The following is a 26,538-nucleotide window of genomic DNA, read 5'->3' as shown; positions in this document are numbered from 1 at the left end:
GTATTTTTGTTCTCTATCCTTATTCTGATTTTAGGAGAGGATGGGGATGAACTTTGGGTAGAGCTTGTTAAGATTTTTATAATTCTCTTGGTTTCTCTCAAATTGCTGACTGGAATAGACTTGAGTCTAGTTTTTGGTGTATGTTTCAGTAGGCCATTTCATAACATACTAAGAGAGTATGTTAGAGATAATTTACACACACCCGGAGGGTGCTAAATCCCTGGCTTTGTGGTATGTTTCTTTATACCCACACATGTACTTTATTTGATAAGTATACTACTTATAATAGCATATTCACCAGTGTATTAAAATGAAAAAGATTGGAAAAATTTCTTATTACCAAGCTTTAAACAAAAATTTGCCCCTATTAAAAAAAAATTTGCCCCTATTATTCTTAGGTCATATATTTAGTTTCATATCTTGATTCATACATTAATTTATATATAATACAAATGTTTGATGCACAGTTTAATTTATGCATATCAGTGAGAAAAACACAGAAAACATTATGTTCTTTATCATTATTAAATGCACCTACAAGCATATGAATGTTGTACAATTTGTAAGCCTCTGCTAGAACAATAGCTGTATAACTATACAATACCTACCTATAATACTGTATTACTTCACAGTCTCTAATATAGGACTTTATACCTAGTAAATACCTGTGACATATACTTTCAATTTAGGAATGCAGGAAGTTCAATCAGAAGCACATTTATTATATAAAAGGCTTTACTGGGACACCTGGGTGGCTCAGCGGTTGAGTGCCTGCCTTCGGCTCAGGGCATGATCCTGGAGTCCAGGGATCAAGTCCCACATCGGGCTCCCTGTATGGAGCCTGCTTCTCCCTCTGCCTGTGTCTCTGCCTCTCTCTCTGTGTCTCTCATGAATAAATAAATAAAATCTTAAAAAAAATAAAAGGCGTTATTAAATAACATAGACTTTTGTTTATGTTAATTAATATTGAATAAAGAGGATAAGTATCACTCTTTGAGACAGTGATAGCTTTAAGATCATTATTTGAGTAACTGCCACTCTTGGGAGCTTATTAGGCAGTAGAATCCACCAGATGGAAAATTATAAGAACCTAGAGACAAGGCTGAGGCATAGCAGACAATTGGAGGATGTCCCAGAAACAGACAATAGGAGAAGGCTCCGTGTGGTGGGATATTAGCATTAAGGAAGCACATCAGTCACAACCAGACAGTATGTAGTGGATACACAAACCTTCCGTCTAAGGTGCATCCAGTGTCAGATCCAAGCAGTATTAAGGAGTATCTAGCAGTGGTGACATAATTATAGTACTATAGTTCAGGAATATGACTCTTGTCTTTGGGAGGATTTGGATCAAGACAGGATGTTAGTAATAAAAATGATTATAGCTGCCATTTATCAGGCAGTTACCATGTACCCTGTACTGTGTTATCATATGAATCTTAACAATAGCTTTATGAGGAAGGCACTTTGATCTCTCCCCCTTGTTGCATGAGGAGGGATTTAGCAACCATGGATGAATGAACTTGTTCATGGTCGCTCAGCTAGTAAGTTATGATTTGTGTCCAAGCATTTTGGTTCCAGAGTCTGCACACTTAATTGTTAACCACTTCTCAATTCATTAATTGGATAAATTGAAAACTTTATAGAGGCCAAAAATTAGGTCAAACAATGAGAAAGTAATTTTGCCAGCAACATTAAGAATTGGGAAATGGTTCTAAGTTTAGTGAGTCAAATGATTAAAATGATCCTGCTTATGGATCTTCCAGAGCTGTACAAAATCTGTATCATTAGGAAAGAGATTAAGTTTAAGTTATACTTAAGATATAATATGGAGTTGAGAGGCAACACATCTGTTATAGATTGGTGTCCAAAGTAAAAATTTCTTATTTAGGAAATCAGTAAAGTGGCATTGGTCACAGCCTTTGGAAAATGAGACATAGAAAAGAACGAAATTCATTTGCCACATTTGATTTAGGCCACATCAAGATAATCAGTCTGGACTGCCTAAAAATAGATTGTTTATAAAGAGTAAATTACTGTAACTCAGTGTTGAGTGTTTGTGAACTAATCATTGAAAATTCAGGTATAAAAAGAAAGGAACAAACATTCTTCAAACATAACTTGAGCACCTACTGAGGCACTGTCAGAGCTGTGACATAAATTACAGAGCAAAAGAAGCATAAACCTTGTGTGGACAAAATCTACAGGCCACTGAATTATAGATCATTTTAAAATATGTATCAATGCAGTTCCTCACAGAAATAAGGAAAGATGTTAGATGAATACTTCATCCAAAAATATATTAGGTGAAAGAGAGATTGCCTTAAAAAGTGACAACTCTTGAGGTCATGGGAAATAGAGGATATCAAATCAGATGTGTTCTTTCATTTAACAGCCTGAAGAATACAATTTGTGTAAATCCAGTAACAGAAGTTAGTCAAAGAAGACAGTTCTGCTTTATCATATAACATATTTCACACAATATAGTAAGATTTCTTCAAGGTTCATCAGAAATGGTTACCAAACTACTTTATGAACAGCATCTAGATGAATAGGAAGCTTCATACATACAATAACCTTTTAGTCACATACCAACACCTGTAAATTGCCTCAGCAGAGAATGCTGCTTTTTTTTTTATTCTAACTCTCCTGAAAAACAATTTTATTTAATGGAAAAGTCATTAGATCAATGGATGGTTATGAGAGAGAGAGAGGGAGAGATGAATGGAAGGGAGAGGGCAGCAAGAGGGAAGGAGAATAGATTTTGATGGAGATGATAATTTTGGAGATGGAGGAGTTTAAAGACTATTTTAGAGGAATAAAATTTAAGATCAGAAAAGAAAAATTAATTTTCTAGGGGAATACGACATGCATTCAGTAAATCCTCTTTAGTAGTACATAAATCAAATTGTGAATCTACACTTTGAATAATCATAAAATTGCGATTATTCCACTTCTCTCAGAAGTATACTTAGATAAAAGTTTAAAGAACTATGTATAATGTATGTCTAGGTGTTTTAGACACAAACTATGTAAGTGATAAATTCCATAATTCATTGATCATTATTGTGTTTGTTTATTGAACCTGACTGCTGTGTGTCAGGCCTTAGAGAAACAGTTAGGTAATTGTCAGTCCCACTGTGGTTGTACTCCACTCTGCTGATTTCAGTCTATGTGCTAATAGTGTAGAAGTCAATAAAAAAAATAGTAATGGAGAACAGATGATTCTTAAGAACTTACCCATATATGCATAGTGGTAGAAGTCATTCTTCCCAACCAGACTTACAGCACAGTGCATCAGCTCCCTGTGCTAAGTGCATAAATTCAAGTATTCATTCCATATAAAAATAAAAGCAAAAGTCACTTGTACTGTGTATTCAGAAGAGCTTCTACCATGTGCACGAGGAGCTTGATATTCAAGCTTTTCAATCCATGCAAACTTTGACTTAGATTATTTCTAGGAGCTTCGTTCACACGTTCTTTGGCAAAGGAAAAGTGACTAAAAACACAACAAAGCACAGAATGCTTAACTTTATGTTGAAAAAATTAATACTAGATAATTTCAACTCTTAAAAAGTAATATCCAGAGAAACTTAAGAATTAATTAATAGGGGATCCCTGGGTGGCGCAGCAGTTTGGCGCCTGCCTTTGGCCCAGGGCGCGATCCTGGAGACCCGGGATCGAGTCCCACGTCGGGCTCCCAGTGCATGGAGCCTGCTTCTCCCTCTGCCTGTGTCTCTGCCTCTCTCTCTCTCACTGTGTGCCTATCATAAATTTTTAAAAAAATTAATTAATAGGAATAAAATTAATAACTAGCTATTTTATGATATTCAAGAAGAAAAACTATAAAGTAAAACACATTTCACTACACATAAAAATTTGTAATGTTTGAGTTTTGTTGGCTAGATGATCACATATGTACATGGATAAATCTGTGATATGACGAATGCTGAAGATGATCATCACCTTTGCCAAATCAGTTACTTAATAAAGATCACACTAAGAATTCTCATGTGTTTGGGAGACTTTTGAGAAGATTGAAACTATGGCTCGTGTTTCATAAGTTTCCCCTCTTGTTTGATTTGGATATGGGTAATAAATACTTTTAAGTATTTCATATTCTTTTGCAACCATCTACTGAGTGAACTATCTTTGAAAATGACCCATTTTTATGCCATTGGATGAGTTTCCTCAGTATTACATCTTTAAAAGAAGAAATCAAGAAATCTGGCTTCAAAATCCTCCATCTTTTTTGGATCTCCCTACTTCATTTGGAGATTGAGGGGTTTGAGTTATTTTATCTCCCAAGTCAGTTCCAGTCCCTAAAAGTGACCCAGCAAGTTTCCTAGGTACTTTGAGATATTTGAACAGATTCCAGAAAATCTCAAATCACAATGAAAGATGTTGCCTTTGCATCCATATGGAAGTACAGAACAAAACTTGCCAACAGTTGCTGCTCATTACAGCTGATATGCTATAAATGGTTGTTGACACTAAGACCAGATGTCATGGAAAATCCTGCATCATTAGAAAGCAATTGGGTGGGGAAGGAACCTGTGTGTGAGAATGTCAGTAGAATCTATTTAAAAGCCAACCTAAAAAGTGATTCATTATAGGAATTTAGAGATAATCTCAATACATAAAGATTAGCATAATAGACTGAGTTAAATTTAAGAATATAGACATCCCTCGAGTTATGAACATTCATTGTGAATATTCTGTATCGTGCACATAGACATGGCCAGCTGCACTGGAGTGTAATAATCACTAATGTGTATATTGTTCCATACAGAGTACAGAGCTCTTATGATAAAATCCAGTGAGATTTTATACTTTTATGTATACTGTGATGAAATACATGTTTGTTTGAGAGATGAAGGAACTAATTCGCTCCAAGAGTCTATGAGTTACCCATAGTCAATAACAGTTAATAACAGTCAGTCCCAGGACATAAACCTATCTCTCCATCTTTTTCCTAGAGCATTGTGTTGCCAATTTCTCTCATGTTCAGCTGTACACTGGAAGAGCATTGTTTCTGATTTTACCTTTCTCATTTGCTTTAGAAAATAAAAATACTTGAATAGTAGCAGATAATAGCGGTGATCCTTTTTAAGGAAGCAGCCACTAATTAGCTGAAAGATTCTACTATTTCAGCTTTTGTTAAATACAGTCACAAATTATCTTCTTTTCTATAGGTGTTCAAAATTTGAACTAACCTACATGCCAATGAGCTTTCATAGTGCAACACAAATTTAAGTTGGATACTATATAAGTGGTAAAATATAATAGGATAATTCAAATTTTGAATATATTCCAAAGGGTCGTATATAAATCAAAATTGTGTGCTATTTCTAATGTTTCCTTGCAGCTGGCCATTAGAAACAATCTTGTGATGAAACATTTTATAAAGCAAATAATCCTTTAATAAAGTCAGTAAACATCTTAATTTTTCAGTTTACATTCCATAATTCTATATTTTAGGTTTGCTTAAAAATATGTAAAAACATGAAGCCATTTTAGTGCTGTTAATTTTTAAATCTACACAATAACCTTGAAAGAACCCTGCCTTTTCCTGTACATAACTGCAGCTGAACAGTCTTCATGGGTATAAGGTAAAACACTGATCCAGAGGGATTATTTCCCTGGATGACTCACAAGGCCCCATAGAGAGGTCTTCTAGGTCATCTCTAGGTATGAATATTTGTCCAAGTCATTCAGAGGCCATGCATGATAAAACTCTAAGGTGTTACATTTCTTCTGAATTGGCAGATACTTGGTGTGTAAGGGCATAATGCACACAGCACTGTGCAGAAACTTATTTGATCTAGTGATAAGAATAAAAACACATTAAATATTTTAAAAGTTTATTCACTGTTGGCACTGGCATTTGCTCAAGAACCTTCAGTACCACTTGATTTAAAAGACCTAAAATGATTGACTTCTAAAGGGATTGGAACTCTTTCCTTGAATGAATCTGTGGTTGACAAAATAGGACAGATGTGTGTTAGCAGAGATCTCAGATATCTCAGTGCTTTTGAATGTGAAGGTTACAAAGAATTAAACTATTGCTTACAGTTCGAGTGGTTTTTTTTCCAAGTCATTTATTTCATAAATTAATAGCTTCAAATCACTTTGTGATTAAATTAGAAAATGCATGAATGTAGTAGGCTACAAATTTTAGTTGTGAGAATAAAATGTCAAGTATTAGTAACATAATATGGTTAGGTACTGTATTACATTAATAGATAACTAGAGTTCCAAGTAATTTTGAATGTTAAGTTTTTACTAAAAGTTATTTCAGCATGGAGATCTTTCATATTCTTGAGACATCTTCATCCCAGTGTCCAAATTATCATGTACTTAGTGTTGAGATAATTTAAAAACCCTATCAGCCCTAAGAAATTACAAAGTTTTCCTTACAGTTACCAATTGTCATAATAGTGATGAATCTGATGGCAGTGAACAGCAATAGCCTGAAGAAGTATGGTACTTGATTAAAACTTACTTGCCTATACTCTTATTTCTTATAGACTTAACCTAATTTTTTCAAGTTCTGGTTATGAGTCTTTGCTAATTTGCATGGCTGGCTTAATTAATAAATTAGATATTGGTTTAGGCTGTGTTTATGCAAGGTCAAAACAACCAACTGAATTGCTTAATTCAGTAAGAAAAAAAGTAGCTATTTCATGCCAAAAAATATTGAATTAGTTTGCCAACACATAAGCAGAACCAATTTGAATGACCTGAATATTTAAATTTCCAGACAATTGTTTTGGCACTTGTAGATTCCATTATTTCCCAACTTTTTTCAGTCTGAGGCACACCTCTAAATTTGCTGGGGTTTACCCAGTGGAAGAAGATGTTGAACTACTCTCCCACATATGAATGTACCAATCCAGCTATATACCAGATACCAGATACCTGGGGATGGTAGACTTCACTGTATGTATTACTCAGCCTCCTCTTTCTGATGGTCTTCTCCCTTAATTAAGGCTAAAATTCACAGAGGTGGATCAGGGAAATTCAAGACTTTGCTCTGGTGCCTATTTTCAAAGTTCCAGTGTGTCTCGATGGCCTGGTTGGGAAACAGTGATATAAACACAGCCTTATTCCAAGACTGAATTGTCAGTCCTTGAATAATGATAAATAACCAAGAAAATAAAAATGTATCTTTCTTATAGTATTCCAAGATATGAGAACAAATGTATAAGGAATGCTTTGAATCACACTTTGTAGGCATATAAATTATGTTTTTAAAAACTGGCTTATAAGGAAAAAAGCTAACTATAACATTTGGCAAATAGTAGTACAGTCTTACTGCCTTTAAGAATAAACAGATTCTTAAAGACAGCAATTATTACATAATTCAGAATAAGACTCCAAAATTTGTACAGAAATTGTTTGGAAACATTGAGAAATCAAAATCACTACATTTGGGTCCAAACTCTTGAAGTCAACTAGGATTTAATTTGCACAGTTTCATTTGCCAAATGTCTGTAGATTGGTCCAACTCTTGTTATCATTTTGCCAAGTTTCCTTCTGCTGAAAATGTCTGTGCTCTATTAGGCTTCTAAGTCAATGTCCATGGCCAAGTCTGGACCTCACCAGCCCTTGGAAGCATGTGAGCAGGTCAAGACAGGTGCTTCCGTTCATTTGATCTCTCCCCAAGTGTATTCTTTCTTCTTCCCAGTATCTCTCCAATACTTTTATGCATCTGTCTGAAGCCTGTACACATGATAATTTGTAATCATTTTTCTAACCATATTTTCCCTGGGATTTAGGAATGACAGTCTCCAGGAGAGAGGACAGTGCATGACTCCCCCCCCCCCCCCCGCCCCAATCTTACAAAATGTTGTTAGTTTTGAGTAGTCTCTTAAAATAGGTTCTCACTTCAGTCTCTATTTTTTCTTTCTAAATAAAGCCTGAGAATTTGCTTTTAGCTAGCAAATCCAAGGGAGCAGCTGTGAAACTGGCAGACTTTGGCTTAGCCATAGAAGTTCAAGGAGACCAGCAGGCGTGGTTTGGTGAGTAGGGCCTCTCTCTATTTCATGCTGTTCATTCTCTTCTGCCTGATCATAACCCACTTCCCAGCCAAAATAAGACAGAAATGTTCCTTCTAACAACAACCTGACTAAACTGAAGATATTAGACCTTTATAGGCACTTAATTTTACTGACATTAAAAGGTATATATTATCTAGAAATAATTTAAGAGAAAATATTAATACAAGAGTAGTAATATGTAGACTTTTCCTTAAAAAAATGAGTGAGAAAATAGTTCTTACACTAAGAATTAATAGGGAGGTTTGCAATGTTAGAAGGTCACTTTTTATTTGGGAGAAAAGTGATTGTTTACATAGAACCTTACCGGATGCCAAAAACTGCTGTGTAAATAGTAGATACTCAGGAAATATAATATTTCCACATATTTTGTGGTTAACAAATTAAAGTTTTAAAAATATAATAGTGTTTATATGTGTGTGTTCATCTTAATTATCTTCTATTTCTTCAAACTGCTGGTTTCTGCTCTAAAATTCTGATAATTTTGAAATTTCTGTATGATGAAATTTCTGTTTCTTTACAATGAAGGAAAAAATTAACTCTAAGTTTAAATTAGAGCATTTCTAACCAGGCTTGTGTATTGTCTCAGTATTTATCCTGTTAGGTTATTTTATTCACTGGTTTTGTGTGTGTGTTTGCCTCTGTTTTTGCCATTTCCCAGTACTGACCCATTTTTCTTCGTGTAATCTCCCAAAATATAACCTCTCCTCAAGCCTCGATCTTACTTCTTTTTTGACTTTCAGTGTATTGAGGTTAGATCGTTTTTTAAATGCTCTTTGTTTCTGATTGCTTTTCCTGTGAACAACAACTGCAAATAGAAAAAGCACCCAAAATATAATTACTCATTTCATTTTATATGCAAAGACTTTCTTTGTTTGCCTAAATTTAAGGTGTGCACAGAGTCCCCAGGGTTCACCATTGTCTCTAATCTGTCCCAGCTAGTAAATGAGCCTGGATGATGTGACAGCCTTCTCCCATCTTGTCTATAGGCAGCTTAATTTAGGACCTCATTTTCTGCTTCCTGTCCTATCTCAGTAGTATCTTACTGTTGGCCTTGTCCATGATTCCTCCTAAGCTTAATACCACTGCTTACATTAAGTCTCTCTTTACCCACCAAATGAATTAAGTATCTCCAAACTTGGCATTTGGTTTGTCATATTTTGACATATGAGTAAGCTTGTTCATATTAATTGCAAACTGAAAGAAGTTAGGGCTTAGAATAAGTACTGTAAATTGGAGGTTCAGAGGCATCTTTGTATCCTGGGTAAGAGCACGGTTGACAGAGATAAAGAGTATATGGTGACTTGAAGTTGGAGTCCCCCAGTAAGTAACAGGCTATCACAGAGATGGGCAGAGTAATTAAAGGGGATGCTTATATTAAGCAGGAGGTCTGCCCCTCAAGATGCTGACAATGACTATTTACTGTGCAATGTGGGAGCATCTTAACAGAGGCACATGTGAAGGTGCTCTGGAACACAAGAGAAGAAGTATGAAATTCTGCCTCTGGGGAAAGTTTTGGTGATTGGGATAGTGCTTGTTTCCCTAATGGGTAAATGAGAGTTTGTTCACTAACATGTAAGGAGATGAAGGCCAGACAGAAGGATCAGCACATGCAAAATCTCAGAGGCGTGAAACGTGTTTCTATTTAAGGAATAACAAGAAGTTTGATATAGCTAAAGTATAAAGTATACTGGGATAAATGGTAGATAATTAGGTGGGAAAGGATTTTGTGTGCTTTGGAAGGATTTGGCTTTTATCCTAGAAGTTTCAAGAATCCTGTGAAAAATTTTAAGTAGGGAAGGACATAATTAGGTTTGTTATATAATGATTTTGTGGGTAACAATGTGGAGAGTGTGTTAAGGATACTTACTCTCAAGGCAGGGAACCAGTTAGGCTAATACAGTAGTTCAAATTATGCATGATGACAGCTTGAGCCAAGGAGTACAAGAGCAAGCAAATTCCAGATAACTTGCAGAACAGACAGTGACTCTGAGCTCTAAGGAGGTCTGTGTAGAAGAAATCAAAGACCCAGAGGTTGAACTCTAGTCACATCTAGTCTCATCTGCTTCACAAAATTCAGGGTATGAAGCAGGACACTAAAACAGGGATTTAGGCTAGGGATATAATTGCCAGAACTGGGTGTAAGGTGATGATAAGATGTTAGGAACAAGACAAGCTTTGCAGCTAATGCTGCAAATTAACATCGGCAACTTGGCTTCATACTTAGAAGACTGATATAATTGAGCACCTTAAATCTCCCCTGTTTTTGAGCTCTGTGTTTTATCTCCTGTTTTAGATCACAAGCTGTTTGAGGGCAGGATTGTGTGTAGTAGAAAAAAAAATTCTGCTTTTTGAATTAGAATACCCAAGCTCATATCCTGGGTCTGATTCTTAATAGATATATAGTATTGGGCAAGTCACTTTAACTCTGTGAGTACATGTCCTCTTTGTAAGCAGTGATAATAAACACTTCTTCGCAAGACCATTATGAATCCATAGGTATTCCCTGGGCTACGAAAGATGTTGAATACGTTTTCAAAACCATCTTGGCATGAAGCACAATGTCACAGTTCTTTGCCTGTTCAGTGAAACTTGTTGAGCAAATCAATCAGTAAAAAACCCAATATCAAATTAGCAAAAGCAATAGCATTTATTTTTTTAATTTATTTTTATTTTTTATTTTTTTGGCAATAGCATTTAAATAAAAGTGTACACACATTTCACATTGCAATCATTTATTTCTAAAAGTGATTTGATTCCAGAGAAAGAATGACAGATTAGAATAAAATCCCCATTTCTTTTTCAGTGTGATATTATAACCCTTATGTTCTTACTAAGATCCCTATTAGAATAATGATTTTTAGGAGGTGCATTAGAAGTCCTAAGAAAATTCATCATTTCAAAAAATGTAGAAAAATCACTTTATAAGCTTAAGAGAATGCACAAGTTTTTCTTTTTCTTTTCTTCTTTAGCTTCTTTTCAGCTTATTCTATGCAAGTGAATCCTCATGGTAACCCACCTGAGGAAAAGGAGGCATGTGGTAAACTATATATCTTCTGGGTGTACTACCAGATATATCACAGATTTTAAAGTAAATACCTGTTTTAGTATGAATGACTTGGTTTGATTTTTATTCAGTATTATCTACCATAATAGTGTCATGTATTTGACTGATTATTTTTTAATTTAAATTAAAGTAGTGGGGATCCCTGGGTGGCTCAGCGGTTTGGCGCCTGTCTTTGGCCCAGGGCATGATCCTGGAGTCCTGGGATCGAGTCCCACATCGGGCTCCCTGCATGGAGCCTGCTTCTCCCTCTGCTTGTGTCTCTGCCTCTCTCTCTCTGTGTCTCTCATGAATAAATAATAAATCTTCAAAATATTAAAGTTAGTTAACATATAGTATATTATTAGTTTCAGGGGTAGAGTTAAGTGATTCATCAATTGCATGTAACACTCAGTGCTCAATTACATCAAGTGCTCTCCTTAAGGCCCATTCCCCTTGACTGATTAATTTTATCTTTTAAAATGTATTATCAGTGATAGGGAGGGGAACCTTTTTATTTTTAATAAAATAAGTTATTTTAATTTTAAGACAAGAGCAGAACTCTTTTTTCATTTTGTGTAATGCCAGAATTTCAGGCTTTTGCTCAATTTTATTATAATAAATATAAGAAGTCTACTACAGATAAGAAAAATAAAACTACACAAAGCTTATAGAAGCTGTTTATTGTGTTTTTTAATTCTCATTTGTAAGTCTTAATGTTTCTTTTTCTCATGATAATTTTGTCTGTCTTCCTAGCCCTGTTCTATTTGATTACTAGCCAAAAAGCTAGAAGTAACACCCTGTATCATTACACTTGTTTTAAGATGGCTAGAAAATTTACCAAAGAGAAATATCCAAATATAGCCCATTTCTCCTGTGGGATTAGAAGTGCTATTTGCAGTATATTTCTAGTTCCTTTTTGCTGCTAAGAAAAAAGAATAACCATCTTGCTTCATAGAAAAATTGTTTTGCTTGATTAATACTATGTCTCTTTAAAAATAATGAGGGTTTTATGATTTCACTATTGGGTATTTACCCCAAAGATGCAGAGATAGTGAAATGATGGGACACCTGCACCTCAGTGTTCACAGCAGCAATGCCCACAATAGCCAAACTGTGGAAGGAGCCATGATGTCCTTTGACAGATGAATGGATAAAGAAGGTGTGATATACACACACACGCTCACACACACACACACACACACACACTCTCACAGAATATTACTCAGCCATCAGAAAGAATGAATACCTACCATTTACTTCGACATGGATGAAACTGGAGGGTATTATGCTGAGTGAAATAAGTCAGAGAAAGACAATTATCATATAGTTTCACTTATATGTGGAATATAAGAAATAGTGAAAGGGTCCATAAGGGAAGGGGGGAAGCTGAGTGGGGAAAAATTAAAGAGAAAGACAAACCATAAGAGACTCCTAACTCTGGAAAACAAACAAAGAGTTTCAGAAGGGGAGGTGGATGGGGGGTTGGGGTAACTGGGTGATGGGCATTAAGGAGGGCACATGATGAGATGAGCACTGAGTGTTATATGTTGACAAATTGAATTTAAATAAAATATAAAAAAATATTGGTGTTTTTAAAATGCAATGAATACCCATTATAATTATTTGGATTCCCAACAGTAAGTAATTATGTTTTGATTTTGGTCTGTTCTGATATTCCTTTTGGTTTTTCGGATTAAGAAGCACATACTACCTCTAGAGAAGGCAAGCTCTCATAATTTCCCAGCTAATAGCATATATCATGATAAATGAGATTCTTATGAGTAATCTCCTGCTAAAAAAGGCTTTTCCTGTCTTACCCTAAGTATTTTGGTATTCATGAGAACACATTGCACAGTACACAGTTCTTTTATGTTTATATATTTAAAATATGCTTCAATAGTCTTAGGACTAAGGACCCCACTGATGCTCAAATGATAATTATATTAAATAAGAATGAACATGATGGTGTTTTCTTAACATTTTAGTCTCCAGAAAAGGTTTGTAATAATTTACATTTAAAATTATCTTTTCATTTCTTAGTCACTTAATGAATTCTTCTTTATCTTTATACCTAGATGAAGTATCATTAACATTTCCTCCTCTAGGAAATATATTCTTCTAAGAAATTTAATACCTATATTAAAGTTTACTAATTCTAGGTAGGAGGTTATAGATTGTATATAAAAGGGTGGTAGAAATTCAGAGTGAGGAAGGACCACTGAGAATTGTAGTTAGCTAAGGAGATCTCTAAGATGGAAATAATTTAGAGTCCACTCTCTGTTAAAGAAAAGGTAAAAGTAGAAATTGAGGTTTTAAGGAACAGAAAAAATAACATCAATGGCAAGAATGAGAAATTTGTTTCAAGAGACCTTAAAAAGATTAATAAGGTCAAATGCTCAAGAGTAGAAAGAAATCATGTTGGTTGAATGAAGGGAAACCAGGTAATACAGGGTCTTAAAATGTAGGCTAGGAACTTGGTCTTTAATCTGGAGTTTGGCATTGGTTTCTCATTGGGTTCCTTTGTGTCTCATCTTGGGAGGAGTTGGAAAGGGATCATTGGAATAAGAGCAGATGAGGCATACCCAGTAGCTCTTTAGGACTCTTATGCCCATCCCTGCCTTGGAATTAGCTGACTCCACATCACTCCTTGATGTAATCTTCAAACTTTGGTAATGGAACCACCGTGATTACTCAGGAATTCTTTCACCTCACACCTGTGAGGCAAATGCTCCTTTTAAGTAAAGTTTAAGAATAGAGGTGGATCCACTATGGTCCATGTGAAGCTTAAACTACTTTACAGGCGTCTTTTTTTGGAATCCCTTCTCATTGTCCACTCCATCTTCCTCCACAAGAAAGGAAAGGAAAAGTAATAAAAGGGTAGAAGGGATAAAATCCACAATCCTTTGCCTCGTTTTCTAAGGTAATTTTGTTCAGAGGAATAACCATGCTACTTTCTCTCTCTCTCTCTCTCTCTCTGCACACACAGACACACACAAACACACACACACTTGTTTTTATACCTTTTTGCACATTGTTTGTACTTAATAAATTTGAAAATAGGAAGAAAAGGCTCCTTTCTTGAGCCCTTTCAATCCTAGTAAATATATGATGAGCTTCTCCAGTGATTTGTGGTCAGAGGAATTCCTGATTACGTATCCCTTTAAAGAAATGGTTCCAATTTTGGGGGTATCTTTAAATAAAACTTGCAAATAGTTATTTTGGATCTTTTTAAAAGTAGCTATTTTTATTTGAAAGCTATTATTTTTAGAAATAAGAAAAATGTCACTCTAGGTCCTAACTCTAAATTGATTATTATTTAAGCATACTTTATCAGAAAGTATGCTTTACATTGATTTATACAATAGTGAAACTTTTGTTCCACTTTTATTTTACCATTTTCTTTTTCTTACCACATCTCTCTCTTAAAATTCTAGTTGATACTTGTTCAATAGTGATTCATACAGATGTTCCTGAGTCTTCTCTTTAGTTGACAGTTTTAAGTACGCACTGACTATTTATTAGAACACAGTGATCTCTTTGATATATTTAGGGTTTATTTCTTCTCCTGGTGAATTCTTCAAATACTCAGCCCCATTACCACCCCATAGACTACCTCACTTTGAAAAATATTTACTTAGGATCTAGTTTTTTTGTCCTTTTGTTTTATAGGTGTGTCTCAAAATTATATCGGTATCATGTTAACTATCATTTCTTACGAAGTTCTAACCCTATCTTCAAATTTCTCCCTATTTCTTTTCAGATATAGGAAAGAAAAGACTTTTTCTTTCCCCTCTTAGGTCTGTGGCTCGGGCCTGTGAGTTGAACTGACAAAAGACTGATGAACAGAAGAAAAGCATACAGTGCTTTTGATGTTAATATTTTAACTCTTACATACACACAGGGGCCTTTCTAGAAAATTAATGAAGACCTAAAGAAAGGCCAGCCTTAGAAGCTCTTGTCCCGTTTTAACAAAGAGTGATAAAATGTGGCGATTTGACAAGACAAAGAGAAAAGGAGTTAGGGCTGGGGGTATTAAATTGTGGGGAAATAACAAGGAAACCTATAAGGACACTAATGGAAGATCAAGGTTATTTTAGTAAGGTTGGTTTGTATAGATCCATCTTGGCACCAACTCCTGTGCCAGGAATTTTCCCTTCTTCCTGGTACAGGGAGGGCACCTTTTCACAAGAATTTATGCCCTACTTTTAGGTAAAAAGGAGAAGATTAAAGAGCCTGTCATACATCTGCTGATTCTCAGTTGCCTTCAGCTAAAAATAATCACTATGCCACAGTGACATATTTTGGGGTGGTATGTTCTGATCCCCTTCAAAGGTTTATTTTCAAATCTTGCATAAGTAAGTGAGAATAAGAACTAACCAAGTAGACTTAAGTAAAAATTCTGACTGTATGGTACAATAGAATAACATTCATATCTGGGAAAAAATGCATTTTTTTTCTAATTAGCTACAAAGCAGGTTAGTGTGATACTGCAATAGAGAGAAACTAGTGTACATTATTTTAGGCCTGATTTTCTCTTGACAAGCATATCATCAGATCAAAAATCCCCAAAAATATTTTCTTCCTTAGTTTCCTGTTTCTTGGTTTTGTCAAATGAACTCTGACTCATTAACCTTTTTTTCTTAGGTTTTGCTGGCACACCCGGATATCTTTCTCCAGAAGTTTTACGTAAAGATCCTTATGGAAAGCCAGTGGATATGTGGGCATGTGGTAAGGAATCATATTTCCTTGCAAATTTTGCAGTATACCAGTATAATTAAAAATAGTATTTTTTAAATTTGAAGTTGATGCTCACTAGAATCAGCTTAGAATAGTAGTTCTCAAACTTCAGCCTACAACAGGTCACATGGAAGGCTGGTTAAAGCACAGATTACTGCATCTGATTAAGGAGGTCTAGAGTGGGAGCATCTATAATTTTAGCAAGTTCCCAGACAATGTTAGTGCTTCCAGTATCAGAAACCACTGAGACCAGGGACACAGAGCATCTCCACTAGTGGCCATGCATTTATACTGTTGTCCTGCCACCTCATTCAGGCAGTCCTTATAACAGATGCCATGTTTGCACAACATGTTTGGTTGGCAGGGATTAAGAGAGAAAAAGTGGATCTTGGAAAAGGCTGAAACTGGTCTGTCCTATGGACTGAACTCAGAATTAGGCCTTTAGCAACCAACTCCAATCAAATGAGAATCCTGTGCAGGCTCAAAGACACTTAATGTGGAGGATTCCCACCAGTTTTTAAATGGAATTTCTCTATGTTAACATATACAGCAAATAGGTGAAAACCCGAAATAAAAGGGATACTATAGGATGCACTGAAATATTTTTCAACTGGTGTTACTGACACAAACTAGTCCTCTAGGTTCCTGAAACAGCCATCGCTACAAGTCTATAAATAGTTTGGCTTTAGTGTGCTGCAAACAGACTCCATTGCCTTTGGTGTTTGTCAGTAAGCCCGGAAAGAGTTGATAACAAAAATGAAAACTTTTTTGATTCCGAAAATAACTTTTTAGATTTGGCTCTAGTGAAAAAATAATAATTTATTACCACTACTTCATAGTAATAGTTATCCCTAACCTATCAGTAACCACACTATATTTCTTGTCAGCTTTATCCTATTAGCAATAGCAACTTGGTGTTTGATCTTAAACTGAATGCATCCTGGGCCTTTAGACTTACCTCCACTCCTAGGAAAGCAGTTATGGGAGGAGCACTGTATCTGGAGTCATAATGCCTGCATTCAGATCTTTGCTTTGCACCTACTAACCCTATCTCTAGTATCTCTGAGTTGGTTTCTTTACCTGTCAAACAGGAAAATATTGCCCTCATAGAGTTGTATGGAGGTCAAATAAAAGCATTTTATAGTTTGTAAAGAAATTTAAAATGCAAACAGCTATTACTCTAAAAGTTGGATTAATTAAAGGGTAATGTTTTATGTGTACCCCAAGCTATGTCGTCTTCCTGCCTGCCTGAGAATATCTTCTAAGCATGAACTCTATGCCTTTGGGTTAGAACATTGTCACAGAATGTCCTTCTTGAAATCTAAATGCTAATGGCAAATAACTCACATATTTCCCTTGCAATGATCAGCTCTCATCACAGACCTCTCTTTGCTGATGAATTTAAAAAGTAGCAGAGTGTGTTGAGAGACAGGCAGACATAGATGGGTTTTATGGAGGATACAATTGAGGGGAGTGTAGCTGGTGTGCTACACTCAGACCCCAAACACCAGCAGGCTAGTGTGGTAGAGACTGGTCAGTAGCTGAGGCAAGGCACTGAGAGGCTTCTTTGTTGCCTTCATTAGACTTTACCTCTAACCTCCTCCCAACTCCTTTATTCTTCATCCTTTCTTCTTTCTCTCTTTCTCCTCCTCTCTCCCACCTGCTTCACAGGCAGGAGGCAGTGTGCGAAGTGGTTGAGTGGGTCTTCTGCTTTAGTGGGTCTGAACTGAGTATAGGCAGCTGCATTTTTAATATCTATGACATCATCAGAGTTTAGACTCACTGTCTTACACTCACTAAATATACTACACTCAATTTTAATATTACTTTGGTAAATTTGAGTCTAATTGGCTTCTGGATTTTTTGTTTGGGTGTATTGTTTGTATAGCTAACCTTTTATAATGTATATTTTATAATAATAGGATTTCACATCTGTAAAATGTGAGGTAACTTACAGGGTAGAAGCTCTCTCTTGGCTGGAAGAAGGAAAAAATATGGGTGAAGAGTTACTTGCCTCCTTATTGTCTAAGCTATATGCCATTCTTAAGAACTGTAAGTAAGTAGTAGATAGATAGTACATGTATACCTGCAGACATATATTCACACATACAGATCTCATAATAACTCTAGAAACTTAGAGCCATAGGGTATCTCACAAATTTCAACCTCAGTTTTCCCATGGGCAGAGCCACCTTTCACTTTGTGCTCAGTTAGTTAGTTATTTAGAGAGAGAGAGAGAGAGAGAAAGCAGGGGTAGAGGCAGAGAGAAAAGGAAAATCTCAAGCAGTCTCCACACTGAGCCTGACATCGGCTCAGGACCATGAGATCATGACCTGAGCCAAAACCAAGAGTCAGATGCTTAACTGACGACCCTCACTTTATTCAGTCTATCCTTACCTTTGTTTTCTGTCCACAATTTTCTATAAACAGCCAAATCCCTTTGTGACAAGCCATGCTCCATTTAGACCATATTTCCTAACAGTTCCCATTTTCCTTAGAGATTGTGACATTTTTAAAAATAGTGTGCCTTGAAATGTATTTGGGATCACAAAGGTAACCACAGAATTGTCTTAGATATTCCAATATCACATATTTGGGGGAAGTGACCCCCCACCTTCCATAAACATCATAATAAAATCTTCTGCCTTTTGTTACATTCTGGATCACTGCAGTGAGTGAGTTTGAAATGTTGTTTTACCATTTTATTTTATTTTCATTTCACTCAGGTAACATGGAAGTTACATTAAATTCTCTTTATTTCTAAGATGATCCACCATTTCTCATTCCCATTTAAGAACCACCAAGGTAATGTACACATCATTTGATTACCTTTAGGCTATGGCAATCTTGAGAGAAACTCTTTTTTAGCCATCCATCAGCACTGGCTCTAATCTAGTGAATACTTTTTTCAAGGTTAGACGTTGCGTAGTATAGTAGGAAATGACACTACACAGATAACAAATGCAAAATAAGACATTTAGCAGAATGGCAGCTAATCTGTGAATTAAGCTGTGAGTACTCACTACAGCAGATTATCTGTTTAGCAGTTGACATGGAGCAGAGTGAGGCACACTATTAGTATAATGGCTAAAAGAAGTCTGCACATTATTTTTATTAGAAATATGCAAAAACTGGTACATAAGAAATTTCAAGTACTTACTACCATTACCTTGTTTTCGAGACCTCATACAGAGTGTAGTCTGATCTGTACTCAGTCTTTTAAAGTAACTAGTCCATTACTAGAAATCAAATAATAGACATTAATGAAGCAAGAATATACCCCTGTTTTGTACCATTAACCAATTGATTTTGATGGCTTTCTTGCATATATAGCTGTTTCCATAATTCACCAATGGAATGAGCAGATGTTGTTTATAGATGTCACTGAATCACTGGATTTTAACAGAACTTGCTTCTACATCTTGATTCAAAAAATGTAAGCCCATCTAAACATATCCAACACACACACACACACACACACACACACATATCCTGGTCTTAACTACGTCTCTAACTGAATTAGATATCAGAACAATTATGAGTGGTAATAAATTAGTGACTAGCACAGAATGATCATGACCTGATGAGCCTTTGGAATATTATGGAAAATATTCTTTTCTTGCATGGACACTGTAGCTTCAATATTTGTGTCATTACTGGACCTTAGAGTATATATCTGCTAACAGTTCTCATTCTCCTTAGAGATTATGGGGTTGTTTATGTATTTCAGCTGAGATAAGTCAGCATCAAGCACTTTTTAAAGAAAGTATTGACAGTTTTGAAATCTCAAGCCTACTGTAAAATTTGTTGCTATGCTTACCTTACACTGGGCAACATTTGTTGCTTATGATTACCAGTTCTATGATTACCTTACACTTGGCCATCACACGTATACTTCACAATTACAAGTCTCTGTGTCTTCATCATTTATGACCCACATTCTCATTAGTCTTCTACCCATGGAGCTTTACTCACAACTATAGCCTCTACCAATATTTTCTTGCTCTGGTCTTAGATTTTAAGAAAATATTTATGGTTTCCCTAACTTGATGATTTACAAACTGTGGACCATGGACCCATGCTTCAAAGTGACCTGAGTGCTAATCAAAATTTTAGCTTCCTGGGATGCACTGGAGGATCACTTAATAAGATTCTCTGTGGTGAGGCTCAAGAATTTGCATTTTATCAAGCTTACTGGGTTATCCTAATACACACCAACATTGAACAGCATTACCCTAGGAGTTGCAAATTTCCTTAGGGCAGCAAATTTTAGGATTCTTACACCATACAGCAGAGGTTGTAAACAGGTTGGTTTATAGATGTCTTGGCCAGATTGGCGGACCTTTCACTTTGGGAGGTGTTGACATTTATTATCTTTATAATTTGTTATCAAGAGATTACTTGTAAAACTATCAGTTTCTAGCCCCTCTAAAGTAAGCAAAAGAACTAATAACAAGATGCTTTTGTCCTTAAATAGCAACTGTGCCTGTCAGATAATGGACACATGCTCTCCCCTGATTACCACTCTCCCCAATGCACACTGCAAACTCAGGCATTCATTTCTGCCTGATGTTGGAAGAACTGCCAGTTTGCCACCCCTACTATATGGCATAATTTCTATCATCTGAAGACTAACTTCCTATATTACTGACTTAGACCTTCTTCTAGATCTTTGTCCTACCCATCATTGGCCCTGTAGGTCAGAGTTAAACACTTTTCCTATTTGAATTGTATGATTTTTTTTGCATAAGATATTACAATATAAAAGAGAGCCATACTTATTCCTCATATAGTTAATTATGCATTTCCAAACTCCACTCATAGTGTGTCCTTTATTTACTGAGAGTATTAAGTGGATGTCTTGTTAGATTGTTCTGTTAACTTCCCACTGACTTTTCAAAGTTTCTCAACATTGCTTTTTTCTCCTTCCATTAGAGCACTCATTAAAATGTTTTAATCATTAATGTGATTATAGGTTTAATCATGTTTCTAACTCTAGCTTTTATTAAAATCATTTTTGAATGTTCTTGATAATGTAATCTTTTTACCTAATCAGTAATCAGTGCTTCTCAACTCTTATTAATCACATATCTCTGGCACCACTCAAGCACAAATATGCACATATGACAGTTAAAACTAGTTTTATCCACTTTTAAATGTTATATGAAACTGTGTCAAAATAGTTTTTAACTTTCTGTTTTAGAAATTTTAAAGCATACAGAAATATACAGAATGAACTCTTGGCTAATCTTATTTCATCTATACTACCCTATTCATTCCTCATCCCCAAGATTATTTTATTTTATTTTTTTAACTTTATTTTTTTAAATTTATTTATGATAGTCACACACAGAGAGAGAGAGAGGCAGAGACACAGGCAGAGGGAGAAGCAGGCTCCATGCACCGGGAGGCCGACGTGGGATTCGATCCCAGGTCTCCAGGATCGCGCCCTGGGCCAAAGGCAGGTCCCAAACCACTGCGCCACCCAGGGATCCCCCCAAGATTATTTTAGTCAAATCCAAACATAATATCAATATATTTATACATACTGTAATGTATATCTCTAAAAGAAAAGGGTTCTTTTAAAAGAATGACAATAATATCAAAACTAAAAAAATAATAATAGCAATATTTCAAAATTTAAAATAATAATAACTACTTAAAACCATCAAACATTTAAGGATTTTTTTTTAATTTTCCCTCTTATCTCACAATTTATTAGTTTGATCTCTTAAGTCTCTTTTAATTTGTAGTTCCTGCTTCTTTCTCTCTCCCTCTCCTCATTCCCCTTCCCATTTCTCTATTTGTTGAAGAAATCTGTAGTTCCCATGGAACATCCCTATGGAGTACCTGATATTGGTTCTACATAGTGTTTACGACCTAAGAAACCAGGATTCCTTGTAGAAGTGGCTGATTGCAAGTATGGATCAGGAAAAAGCACAAGATGATAGAGGTGGATCTTGTTATAGCAGGAAAGAAAGAAAAAAGAAAACTGTTAAAGGCTACAGACTTTTGGAGGGAGCAAGAACACTTCAGGGATGATGATATAACCTCCAAAGGTTGGGTGTTCTAATGATGCTAATGGCCTTTGATGATCTACCTAGGTATTAACAGGACTCAAGAGCCAACTTGGAGAGGCTTCTTTTGGTTAAACATGGGACAATTAGAGCATAAGTGAGAAAAATAACAGTAATGGATTAAAACACATCAAATAAGTTTAAATCCATGCATTCATGATGATAAAATACAACAGCAATTTTAACTTTTGAGTTAGATTAGTTAATAGGGAACGAATATGTTATTTTGAAAACTAATAAAAGGGAAAAATTCTGTTACTTTGCCTTTCCTGTATGAATTATAAGATAGAATAACCAAATAATGATGAAGTACATTGTTCTTAGACTAAAGAAGGTATAATAGAATAACAGTATCATTATTTTGTAACCCCTAATGAAATATCTAGGTAGAGATCATCAAAGGGCACTAACATTGTGAGAAAAATCCAAACTTTAGAGGTTGTGGCATCACCCCTGAAGTGTTCTTGAAGAAAAAAAAAAAAAAAAAAAAAAAGGAAGTGAAGATTTTGATTGACTTTTAAAATTTTTGCTGTTTCAGTTATAGGGAAAGAAAAAAAAAACATTTTTTTTCATTTTTTCCCTCTGACCTAGGAGAAAAAGGTAATATGTTAGGATTATAAATTAAGGTTACAAGAAAAAGGGGATCTCTGGGAGGTTCAGTGGTTTGACACCTGCCTTTGGCCCAGGGCGTGATCCTGGAGTTCTGGGATCGAGTCCCACATCGGGCTCCCTGCATGGAGCCTGCTTCTCCCTGTGCCTGTGTTTCTGCCTCTGTGTGTGTGTGTGTGTGTCTCATGAATAAATAAATAAAATCTTTAAAAAAAAAAAAGGTTACAAGAAAAAAGTAAATTGGAACCTACTAATGGGGCAAAGACTCATAGACAATAAAAAAGCTTTAAAATAATCAAGGTACCTAGCTAAAGGAAAAAGTGGGTACAAGGAATATTTAAGGCCAGGACCAAGTTGAAACCTTACCATTGAGAGTCCAGGCCTCTCAATCAGACAACACAAACAATTTAAAACTTAAAATGATCATTTCTCTTAAAGTTCATAGATAAAGAAAAAGTAGCTGCAACGAACCTTTAAGACCTGGCTTTGTCAAGCCTGCTTGTGGCTAAAACAGTTAAGTCACTCAAACTCTCAAATTCCATTTCCTCATCTGTATAATGGAGACAATAACATTACCGCACAGCTTTGTATAGGGAGTAAATGAGGTAATGCACTAAAGCACATCTAGCTGCTCAAAAAATGTAACCTATGATAAAACTTATTATTATATCATGACTCTTGTAATTAAAGCTTTCAGAAAGTAGAATGCCAAAAGTATATCATTCAGGAAGGCTTCAGATGCCAATCTAATGAGCAAATCAAATTAAGCTAACAAAGCAATATTTATTTAAATAGGTACTGACAATAATTAATCATCAGTCTCCTTAGTGCCCATGTAGTTTTCGTCTTGAAATCTTCTGGCCTGAGTGTTTTAAAATCTTCTGTATTTGTATAGTTGTTTTAGTGAAAGTAGTTCTTTTGGTAGAAACTCCTCAAACAATTAAATTGTGGTCATTTATCTATATAGTGGCTGCCAATTTGGGAGGAACTCAACCAGTGAGCCTTCCCCTTCGCAGAGACATGCCACATCAAGTGTTAGCCAGTAGAACTATGGATGTAATGCAAAAGGACAAAGCCTCAGAGGCAGGCCAGGCTTGCAAAGTAACCTAGGTCCAGAATGCTAAATGACTCTGTTGGGAGTCTGTTTTATAATTTCATAACAGCCTACCTCAGATATTTATTAGCAAAATGCCTAATTAGGGACGCCTGGGTGGCTCAGGGTGTGATCTTGCAGTCCCAGGATTGAGTCCCACATCAGACTCCCTGCATGGAGCCTGCTTCTCCTTCTGCCTATGTCTCTGCCTCCCTCTCTCTGTGTCTCTCATGAATAAATAAATAAAATCTTTAAAAAAAGAAAAATTCCTAATTAAAAATTAATATAGACTATTGCCATTACAAGGCCAATTTTTTTTCTTTGCTCCCTAAATTAAAGGGAGTAATTAAAGGGAGGGTTAAAAAAAAAACTTAGAAATAGTCTTACCTCTGCCTGTGTTCTAGGAACGCAAACACAGACACCCATCATCATCATCATCATTAGATGTATCTATTACATCAGATAATAAAAATGATATAAAAATAATTTTTAAAAGTGTACATTAGATTATAATATAGTGAAAGGTGGAAAAATATTTTTTTATGTTGTGAAGATGAGGTTTAATGTATTGAAGTTTTTTTCATGGTCTCCTTTTTTAACTCCAGTATAGTAAAATAATTTTCAGTCTCGCTTTTAATGCTTTGTTAGATTTTTATTTAAGGATGTTTAAATAAATTGTTGTTTAAATTGTTCTACTCTGGTTGTGATTCACATGAATTAAGAATCTGCTTTTGAACTGGAACTTCCTGAAGCAGGCTATCAAAATCTAAAGTGATTAAACCATTGTTTAAAAGCCATTTTTGGGATCCCTGGGTGGCGCAGCGGTTTGGCGCCTGCCTTTGGCCCGGGGCGCGATCCTGGAGATCCGGGATCGAATCCCACGTCGGGCTCCCGGTGCATGGAGCCTGCTTCTCCCTCTGCCTGTGTCTCTGCCTCTCTCTCTCTCTCTCTGTGTGACTATCATAAATAATAAATAGAAAAATTAAAAAAATTAAAAAATTAAAAAAAATTAAAAAAAAAAATTAAAAAAAAAAAAAAAAAGCCATTTTTGTTGCCACAGTGTCTACTGTATAAAGATGCTAAGTCTGATGGATAAGAGCAAAGCTAGATCTCCCTGACAAAGAAAACATAAAGAAACCCAAGAGATCCTCATTAGAGAAAAAAAGGAATCGTAGGCCATGCCAGGCAGTTTTACCTGTCTTACCCATCTGTCCCTGGTTTCCATGGTTTAAGGGAAAGCAACAAGAAGAAAACAAGCAGTAGAGGTCAGAGCAGTGGCAGAAACTAAAGGCCTCATGCAGGCCAATTAACTTTTCAAAAGTAGAAGGGGATTGGTTCAAGATAGCAAGGTTAGAAGATCCCAAATTCAACTCCCCAGTGAGCACACCAACTCTACAGCTTCATATGAAACAACCTAAGAAAAACTAGGGCACCTGGATGGCTCAGTCGGTTGAGCATCTACCTTTGATTCAGGTCATGATCCCGGGGTCCTAGGATTGAGTCCTACGTGGAGTTCCCTGCTCAGTTCCCTCTGCCTGCCACTCCCCCTGCTTGTGTTCTTGTGTTCTCTCTCTCTCTCTCTGTCCCTCCCTCCCTCCCTCCCTCCCCCCCCACCTCTCCGTCTCCCTTTCTCTCCCTCTCTCTCAAATAAATAAATCTTTTTCAAAAGACAAAAAACTAAAGATTGGCTGAGTATTGACTATACATCAGGCAAAAGAAAAGAATATCACATTGAAGTGTGCAGGAGAGGCTGCACAATCTCACCATAAACCCTGACCATGATTTGGTGACCAAAATGAGGAAAAAAATCAAAACCTGAGCCTTTCTGTGGAGTAAGTGTTCAAGCCCCCATCCAGCCCCTCAGCTTTTAGGACTGGCACCTGAGAGTTAAAAACTTAAAATATCTAATTGTAAAACCAATAGCACTTATGTCCCAGGTGCACAAGGCTATCATGATCTGAAAGACAGCTCTTAATGGGCCTGGATGCTTGGACATACCTGCCTCAGGGCCCAGCTCAGTGGCTGCCTGATTGCATCCAGACATAAATTGAAGGAGGTTGGCCTGCTGATATTTAAGTGTCAGCCTGTGGGGCAAGCATCTAACGTAACACACATATCTGGGAGCCTACTGGAGTATTCTCTGGGATAGAGACTGGTTAGTACTGTGCCCATGCTCTTCTTTTGCTGTGCTCCAGAGCACTAGAAAGGAAATTTTTACATGTATCTGGTGCCCTGATTTTTGTGGCTGCTGCCCAGGGGATGCCTCCTGACTGGCTGGCTCTGGATGCCAGGACTTATGTTCCTCATCTCATGAGACTATAATAATCAGGATCACCCAGAGAGGAGCTCATACTGGTCTCTGGCACCTTAATTTTAGTACCTGCTGCCAGGAGACACCTCCACATTGCCAGCTCTGTTAGTCAGTGGGGTTTACGCTTGTGAGTTCCTTAGGACAGTAACTCGTGGAGAGAGGGTTCCTAAATACCCACCACCCCCCACTGCACAGCAAAAGGCAACAGACCTAGGAGCTTGGTCTTTCTGGGAAGGGAGCCTACTAACTAAAAGTCATGGCTGGCAGCCTGAGGGGCAGGTTTCTAATTAAACACACATCTAAGGAATGACTATAATCTTCCAGAGACCTCAGAAAGTACCACTATCTTCATGTTCTCCCTCTGTCACACTCCAGAGCACCAATGTCTCCTGGAGGGAAGCTTCACATGAAGCTGGTGTCCTGGTTTTTGCATCTGCTGTCATGTATTTTTATCTGCCCCCCAGGGTATGTCCCTAGATTGCCTGGCTGGCTAGGGGAACTTGCATCTGAAGTTCCAGCAGACTGGCAATTGGAGACAAAGTTCTTGGCAGGCTGCCATCCCAGGACACTGCACAGACAGAAGATCGAGGCATACCTCTTTCCAG

At 36.4% G+C, this 26,538-nt stretch overlaps 1 protein-coding gene across 24 annotated transcripts in view; it reads left to right on the top strand.

Moving 5' to 3' along the window:
- The window catches only part of CAMK2D (calcium/calmodulin dependent protein kinase II delta), a 301,972-nt gene that overhangs the window by 216,997 nt on the left and 58,437 nt on the right, over window positions 1-26,538 (top strand). For all 24 annotated transcript variants that reach the window (XM_025465971.3, XM_025465973.3, XM_025465990.3 and 21 more), the window contains exons 7-8: window positions 7,922-8,024; window positions 15,751-15,834. In XM_025465971.3, coding sequence (XP_025321756.1) covers window positions 7,922-8,024; window positions 15,751-15,834 — 187 coding nt within the window. The remainder of the gene's footprint in view (window positions 1-7,921; window positions 8,025-15,750; window positions 15,835-26,538) is intronic.

Source organism: Canis lupus, chromosome 32, assembly GCF_003254725.2.
Source record: "Canis lupus dingo isolate Sandy chromosome 32, ASM325472v2, whole genome shotgun sequence".
Taxonomy (NCBI): domain Eukaryota; kingdom Metazoa; phylum Chordata; class Mammalia; order Carnivora; family Canidae; genus Canis; species Canis lupus.
Note: the sequence above shows the minus strand (reverse complement) of the source record. Positions and strands in the feature narration are given on the sequence as shown.